Here is an 8,840-nt window from a genome sequence, read left to right as displayed (position 1 = left end):
CAGCGAAATACTCTGATTGTTTCTGGAAAGTACTTAATAGGCAATATTGCTAAAGACTGAGAGACAGTAAACCGATTTTAATAAGATTTTGTTTCACCCAAAACCTTATCAAAATGATTACTTCGAAAATGTATTTTCCCATCAATATCTTGAACTGAAAATCTATGCACTAATCTGCCAGCATAAAACCCAAAACAAACATGCCTGTCTGCTTTTAGAAATCTCGCCGCAAGTAGAAAGGGCATAGAAAAAGATTAATGTCGAGTTGTTTAACTACAATACACGTATACCTCGACTTATCACAAACCGACTTATGTCCTTTTTGACTTATAACCCTCGAAAAATGAAGGAGCATGCTTTGAGTTAACAAGTTTTTGCTTCGACTTATCACACAATTTTTAGCACTATAGTTTTAATTCTACATACGTTCATTGTCGGGGTTCGTCCGCTTAGATAAAAGTGGATTGAAAGCGTGTGTGTGTGTGTGGTCGGGGAGAAACTACAGCTTCCGAGTACTCAGGCCGTATTGGTCCATTGTACTCGCCACCCCCGTCTAACGGAATATTCCGGATTCGTTAACGTATCGCAGGATTTCCGTTAGTGCTTCCGCTTCCTCATTACAGGACAGGATAAACTTTGCCGTACGCATGTTCGGTTCTGGCAGGAAAAGTTTGGTGTGTCGAGCAACATTTAGGCTATATCACCTGTCATTGTGGGAAGCTTGTTCCCAGTTTTTGAAAACAGGCTCAGCCAATGCTACTGATACTCCAATTGCTGGTTCCGGTTCCGGCATAAGAGAGATTGACCCCTCTTTCGCTAAAGCGTCCGAGATTTCATTTCCCTCTATGCCACAGTGGTCAGGTACCCAGAGTAGTTCCACCGTATTGAATCTAGACATAGAGTTCAAACGGTTTCTGCATTCCTGAACGATTTTCGAGGTGATCAAAGAACTACTCAACGCCCTCAATGCAGCTTGGCAATCACTGCAGATTACGATGCGTCTGCCCTTCAACCGCTCGTCAATCACCAAGTTTGCTGCCTTTGAGATCGCATAAACTTCGGTTTGAAAAACCGTTGCATATTGTCCCAAAGGAAAAGCCCACTTCTCGTTTTTATTCGAGAAGTAGACTCCGGCTCCAGAACCCTCTGCTGTTTTTGAGCCCTCGTTATAGAAGACTTGCGTATATCACCCCACACATTCCTCTGGGACTTCCCAGTTCTCTCTACTTCATATCTTCTACTAAACAGATGTATGCGGACATGAGACTCGGAAGGCATTTGAAGAACTGGATTCAGTACTCCCAGTAACTTTTCCAATGCTCTGTACCCCCCACATCCGTTATTTCCCCATAGATCTAATCGAATTAGTCTATGAGCTGCTCTCATTGCAGTGCTTTGAATAAATGTATCCAGGGGCTGGAAATTAAGTAGTGCATTTAGAGATGCACTGGATGTCATGCTCATGGCAGCAGTGATACCCAGACACACAGTTCTTTGCAGTGCGGCTAGTTTATGGTGAAAACCTTTTTGTCTAACCTTATCCCACCACACTACGGATCCATAAACGAACATCAGCTTAATGATAGCAATGCATGTCCAGACAAGCTGTCCCATAAGCTGTGAGAGCTCGTTTCATCTTTACCTGTTTGTTCCAACGAAGTTTTTTATCTAGAGTGGCTCCCAGGTATTTCACTTCTTCCGAGAGTTAAAGAGTAGTACTTCCTCCTCTCAGGGAGGCAAAGTCTATCCAGTTTTCTCCTTTTTGTGAATGATACCATTGTGGTTTTATTTGGATTAACTGAAAGACCATGTCTGAGGTACCAACTGTCTATCAAATCAACGACACCTTATATATTCCTAGACACCGTTCGAAGATCCCAATCAGCAGCAAGCAGAGCCACGTCGTCAGCATAAAATTGAGTCTATCAGCATACTCCACAGAAGTGGCGAGAGCACAACTCCTTGGGGGCAGCCCTTCGTTGCTTCTGCAGTCAGACAGCGATCGACACCCACCTCAGCGCACAGCAATCTCTGCGTTAGCATAGCATGGATCCACTTAATTAAAGCATCATCAACACCATGCCCTCCGGCGGCATCATAAAGTTTTCGAAAAGGCGCACAGTCAAAAGCCCCTTCAATGTCCACGAACATCCCCATTGCGTACTCACCATTCAAAGTTGCATCCTCTATCTTTGTAACCAAAGAATGATGAGCAGCCCCACAGGACTTTCTACGCTGGTAAAGATGTTGGTTTTCATTAAGTGGGTTTGACCTAAGTACGTTTCCACGAATGTGTACTTCCAGGAGGGTCTGTACTGAATCCAGTCTCGTGGAAGTACCGTCGGGTTTTCTAATGGGGTTCAATCTAGCCGACTCATCCCCTTTAAGGATTTTGCCCAGCCTTGAAGTCTCTCTTTCGCCTTCCATTTCCTCACAGTACGCTCTACAGGAGTCTTGTTTCGAACACCTAACGAGCCTCTTATATTCACGCTGTGAGTTCCTGAAATTTAACCAGTCTTCGTTCTTACTACTTTTGCAAGCACGGTTCAGAAGTCGCCTAGTTGATTTCCTGAGTTTTTGCAGTTACCGATACCATGTTTTACCACATTGACCTCGGGAAATAGGAAAAGCCTCTGTACTTTGTTGCCAAGAAGTTCACTGAACTTTGTCCAATCCGTTTTCCTAGGGTTCTGTTTTTGTACTGCAGACTGTTCGCCCGCAATAGTCAGATTGAATTCTAGATATCAGTGATCTGACAGTGAGACCTCGTCTAGCACTCGCCAGTGTGCAATCAACTCTAAAACTTTTAAGGTACCTATTGTTAGGTCAATTACTTCGCTTCTTCTCGATCCCACGAACGTTTGCACCATACGTTTGCAGTCATAAAACCAGCTGAAGTGATGAAATCAAATAGCTTCTCTCCACTTGGATTGCATTTGCTACTGCCCCAACAAATATGTTGAGCATTCGCATCGCAACCTATTAAGAGTTCGGGACGATTCTGCATACACTACCAGATTCCTAAGCTCTTGCGTCGGTGGAGGATACAAAGAATTATAGGGTAAATAAGCGGAGGTAACTATGATGTTTTCCCTCTCGCCATTTATCTGGTATTGTATGATGACCGTAGCTAAGTCCTGGAAACAGTACTGTCTTAGCATGGTTGCCTCTAACCGTCTTGACATCAGGACACAAGCTCGCGGTCTTATGGATTTTCATCGTAGAAGATCCTAGCTCCTTTTACTGATCCAATGACACAGATTCTGTTAAATCGAACCCACAGCTCTTGCACCAGAAAGATGTAGGAAAAATCCTGCAGCTTGGTCAGTCTCGCTGCCAGCAGATAGGAGGGGGTTTTGGCATGCTGCAGGTTGATTTGACCAACCTTTATGTTTTTCGACATAAACTTTGTCTATTTTGTTATAGAAAACAGTTAAAAGTGTATGCCGCAGTCCGCGTATGACGGGGTTTCCCCGACAACATAGCGCCAGATACTCATACATCATACATCCATGAAAAATCTCATCCCATTCCGCAAAGTCTTCCACTTAGCACCTTGATTGGAGGCAATGTGCATAATAAAGTTAAAATATTTCTTCTAATTACCGGCGTCGTTTGAGCATATGTATTGAATATAGCTCTGAATGTTCCCACAAGTGGTCGGTGTTTTGGATTATTAGAAGCATTTGAGAGGTGTAAATGTGTTTTATTGATTCCTTGTTTTCTGGATCCTTAGTTACATAGTTCTTCTGACCCATAAATAAAAGAAGCCTCGTTAGTTTTAATTCAATATTGGTAATAGAACTCAAGACTAAAGGACGCTTAATACGATATTGGGTTGATTTCGACTAAGAAATCAAACTTGGTAAGAAACTTCCTTTTTAAGCTGACCTTTATATTCTAAGCGACAAAATTGTTTCAACAGAGAAAGGATCAAAAACCCACATAGCAGTATGGATAAAGGATCAGCTCCTCTAAAAAGAAGAGGCAGAGGCAAGTTATTGATTTAAAAACATCGATGGCTGGAGCATGATCCGAGGCCCAAGCGTAACATAGCAATTCTGACCGACAAGCCAAGCGGCCATTAAGACCTTGTACTCAACGACGACATCAACCAGGCTGGTGGGGCAAAAACGCGCTGAACATTCGGGGCGGCACGATCAAGGTCACCCTCCTCTGGGCTCCCTGTCATAGGAACATAGAGGGGAATGAGCGGACTGATGGGTTAGCCAGGCGGGGTCCGCTCGTGACACCCCTTCGCAGGTACAGTCGGTGTCTCGCTGGCGACTGTCAAAGGCGGAATCTACTTATACTACTTAGTAGCCGCGGGCCTTAGATGGCGAAGGCTCACCACCTGTGCCAAGTCAAGGACGATTTGGCTGGCTCATAGCATAGTTCGATCACGAGAGTTCCTTTGCCAGACGCGTGCAAATGCATTCAAGATTACGGCAGTTTGCAAAGGGCACTGGCTCAGAGGGGACCATGCGACCATGCTGTGCATACCATACAATCCGCATTGCCGAAGCTACGGATAAGGGGTGTAAACCCTCAGGCACTTCCTCTGCAATTGCCCAGCTCTAACTAAAAGCAGGCTACGGACACTGGGTAAATCATTCTTTGGGAACCACAGAGAGGTTTTTAGGTACAGGGTGGGAGAGCTGCTTTCCTTCGTAAATGCTACGGGCTGGCTCTGAACCTCCGAGCCGGTTGGACTCTGCCTCCCTGCTCTCATAACAGCAGTCACGTATAAATGGGATAATTATGCACTCAAATGTGCTTACATAAAAAACAAACCAAATGTTTCATACCTGAAGCGTCGAGTGTCCGGTTTTACTTGTTATAACCAGCTGGAAAGTCCTGAGTTATTTGTTTAATTCGAAACCCGACAGAGTATAAACTATATTGACCGGTTTCAGCTAATACAACTACAGATATTAGATGGTATCTGCGCTATCTGGAGGAAAGGCTAGAACCGCAAAAAACCCTTAAGAGGGCTCAGGATAAATTTGAATTTTTAACAGCAAAACCAAAGGAGCAAAGAGCAATGGAGAGAAGGAGGAGATTGCAAGTGGTTCAGATTTTCCGGAATTGCTCGCTGTATGTGTGTTGGCTTTCTATAAATATCAAAAGAGATCCTATTTTCGCCTCTAATGATTCCTAAATCTAGAAATGGGAGTTCTCCATTGCCTTCCATCTCGATTGTGAATCTTAAGTTCCTATGTAGCTTATTCAGTCCCACTAGCATCTCCTCCACTTCAAGTTTATGAATAATGGTGAAAGTGTAATCTGCAAACCTTGTCCAGATCTTTGGTAACGGGACTTTGGAATGTAGATCATTTTCAATCTTGTCCATGAATAAGTCACTGAAAAAGGGGACAGGGGGCTCCCTATTGCCACCTCTCTGGTTCTTTTGGAGAACTTCCCTGTCATGCATATCCCTGCCAGGATGCTGGCGGAAATTGCTGTTTGCTTAGGATTGAAGGCATGGGCTATCAGACGGATAAAAAGGAATACGGAAAAAATCCGCGAGCATATTAAGGAGGGCATTTCTTCACCACGTTAATAGTTCACTATCATAAGGTAGTATTCAATTTCTTGGAAAAGAAGGGACAACTGAGACGTCTGCGACTGTGTCAACCAAGTAATGGCGCTTGCTTAAAGATCATATATTGTTAGGCGGGGTGAAGTTGCGTTCTGGCTGAGATCCCCGACATGCAACTACGTGATCGTCAATTTCGTTTCGCGGACTGCAAAAGAGTTCTGGACATACCACCCGAACGCAAAGCTCCTACAGTTGCCGCCAGCTTAGAGACGGTTGTGTCTGGATAGCAGACAGAAGAAAAGGCGTAGAATTTGTTCAATAACATCAGAAGTGAAAACGAAGCCTTCGAATTTATTGCAAGTCGAGGATGGTTCGGCAAGTTCAAATTAAGATTTGGTCTGCATAATTTAAAATTGACTGGAGAAGTGGCTAGTGCTGATTATGAAGAAGCGAAAAAAAATACCCGATATGCTTAAAAGTATTATTGATGAAGGCGGTTACAGCCCAAGCCAAGTTTTTAATGTCGATGAGACAGGACTTTACTGGAAGCGTTTACCATCACGTACATTTATAATACTTCCAAGGAAGAAGCTGCAACACCACGCTTCAAAGTCTCCAAAGGCAGGCTTACACATGTTTTGGGCGGAAATGCCGCTCGCCATTTTCAAACTGAAGCCTCTACTGGTGTACCATTCGGAAAATCCAAGGGTCTTAAAGAATATTTCGAAAACCACGCTGCCAGTCATTTGGAAACATAATAAAAAGGCCTGGGTAACTACGGCGTTATTCGCTGAATGGTTTAGAAATGAATTTTGTCCAGGAATCAAAGAATACTCTAGGAAGAACAACTTATCGCACAAGGTTCTGCTTTTAGGCGATAATGCTCCTGGACATCCCGCAACTCTCAACCAAAGCGATGAAAATGTGAAAGCGGTCTTCCTACCGCCAAATACCACTTCCCTGCTGCAACCCATGGACCAAGGTGTAAATGCTACCTTTAAAGCATCTGCGTCGAACTTTCGGGCAGTTGGTGGTACGTTTAGACGATGGATAAAAATAGGCAATTATCAATTAAAGAAATCTGGGAAAATTTTGATATTCTCAAGGCTGTTGAAATCATCGAAGCTTCTTGGAAAGAGGTAACTAGTGGCACATTGAACAAAGTCTAGCGTAAAATCTGGCCAGAAGCAGTTGAGTCTCCTTCTGGCATTGATATCGATAGCGATTCAGAAATCAGAAGAGAAATTCTTGAGATTGCGAAAACTATAGGCTTTAACGAAAGCGATGAAGAGGATATATTTGACGTAATTAATACTCCTGAAGTGCCACTTTCCAACGAATTGTTGAATATTGTAACAGATGACACAGAAACACAACAAAATTTAGACGAGCGAGAAAAACAGTTTCCATCCAAAAAAATTTGCAAATTTTCGGAACACATTGAGAAGACGTTGAAGTATTTGAAGGATTATCGAGGCATTGATAGAAGGAAGACGGTGTCCTTTTCAATAAGCAAAAATGTTGAACGTTATCGGAAATTGTACAAATCATGAAAGCTTAAAGCAAGTCAGACAACTTTAACTTAATTTTTCAAACCGTCAACATCTGGGACAGCTTCTCTACTGCAAACCTCAGCAGGGATTCATTTCTCAGCTTCTCTCTGCAAACCCCAGCAGGGATTCATCGTGATTTGGCTTTTATAATATTTTCTAATAAATCCTCCTTATTTTGATAGATAAATTAAAGACGTTTACATTTTTGTATGCATTTTGAATTGATTCTTAATAGGTGCTATATGTGAAATTTTAGTTTTGGAACTTCGTAAGCAACAAGCGACAATTAACGGAAAATTCTACTCTTCTTTACCCTATGCATACGGTTCGGCTTATCACATTTTCGCCTTATAACGCACTTTCATGAAACCAGTTAACATGATAAGTCGAGATATGCCTGTGTCCCCAAGATCCTCTTCCATATTGTAAATAAATGTACAAACCACAAAAAGCAGTCGAATAGGACGTTAAAACGTTGATTAACGAATCAGGGATGAACTGTTAGCTATCGTTTTAGCCAAATCGTCTCTAACTTCACATTGATTTGCAGAATAACTTTTTTCTTTAGAAAGCTCTATCTTGGACAAGGACCTAAAAAGTGGGACAAAAACCATTAGGAATGCCCAACTTGTGATAATATTCCAAAACTACAACCTCGATGAAAGCAGCACTTCCAAAGGACACCCCCAAATCTAACCAGAATGCGAGCACAAAATATTATGGAGCTGCAACAAAGCTTGAAGAACTTTTCATCAGAGACTGGGGAATGCATTTTAAGCGCATGCCTCTCTCATAACCCATCGAGTTGCATTTGTATGAATGAAACTCCCACGTACCGTTCCCATCCTTCCATTGAATTTGTCGACGCCTAGATGAAATAATGCAAGTATGCGAACTTACTTCAGGAGAGCGTTGCCGGCTTAGCTAGTATATATCTTACAGAAGTAGATATTAGATACATGCTTTTCTAGAGGCCAAGGTCACAAACACAATTATGATGTTTGTATATGTGCGGCCTAAGAAATGATCAGCACCGGGCACATGTTATGTATAAAACATCAGTCGTTATGCACTTGTATTACTTGAATGTAACCGGGGAAGGGAAAAGCACATTATAATTAAAATCTCGGTCACGGAACTACTCAGCAAGCATCAGAACATAACATCTTTGGTAGTTAAATTTTTCTATTTGCATGCTTGTTACTTACTTACGGACCTTCTACATGCTAATAGACGTCCGCATATTGGAATAGTCAGGACATTGGATGGGATATTATAGGAAGCTAATCAGCAGTTAGCCAACAGGTTTGGGAAAAACCTAGATCTAAACGAATATCCGCTGAGAGCTCAAACAATAGATGAAAGTTTCGCCACAATTGATTGCTAGAAAGGACTTTTCAAGGTAGGAAATAATATTATAATATTAAAATGAATGCGGAGGAATCATTCAACTTGAAAATGAATAACGATATGCACGGTGGTGGACGGAAAGAAGAGTGAATTTATTTATTTATTATTCTGTTAAGGGAAAGTCGCACCGCGTGCTTAAGGAATTATTGCGCCCCTTTTGCTGGTTATAATTTGGAGACACGAAATTAAAACACTTTTATGTTAATAACAATGCCCCCATAATGTATTTTAACTTACAACATTGTTCAATCCGCTCTTTCTCAAGTTCCGATATATTCACTCCATTAACGTTACATTTCTTTCTCTCCGGTCGGCGGACGTGATTCGACCCTGTT

At 42.2% G+C, this 8,840-nt stretch overlaps 1 protein-coding gene across 1 annotated transcript; it reads left to right on the top strand.

Annotated features, from left to right (window-relative positions):
• The first annotated feature begins 5,983 nt into the window (after positions 1 to 5,983).
• On the top strand, positions 5,984 to 7,095 carry LOC119651001 (tigger transposable element-derived protein 1-like). The gene is made up of 2 exons (XM_038054288.1): positions 5,984 to 6,575; positions 6,812 to 7,095. Exons 1-2 carry the CDS (start codon positions 5,984 to 5,986, stop codon positions 7,093 to 7,095), a joined length of 876 nt encoding a protein of 291 aa, XP_037910216.1.
• Positions 7,096 to 8,840: the final 1,745 nt, after the last annotated feature.

Source organism: Hermetia illucens, chromosome 3 (genome assembly GCF_905115235.1).
Source record: "Hermetia illucens chromosome 3, iHerIll2.2.curated.20191125, whole genome shotgun sequence".
NCBI lineage: Eukaryota > Metazoa > Arthropoda > Insecta > Diptera > Stratiomyidae > Hermetia > Hermetia illucens.
The sequence above is the reverse complement of the archived record's forward strand: the minus strand, read 5'-3'. Positions and strand labels throughout refer to the sequence as shown.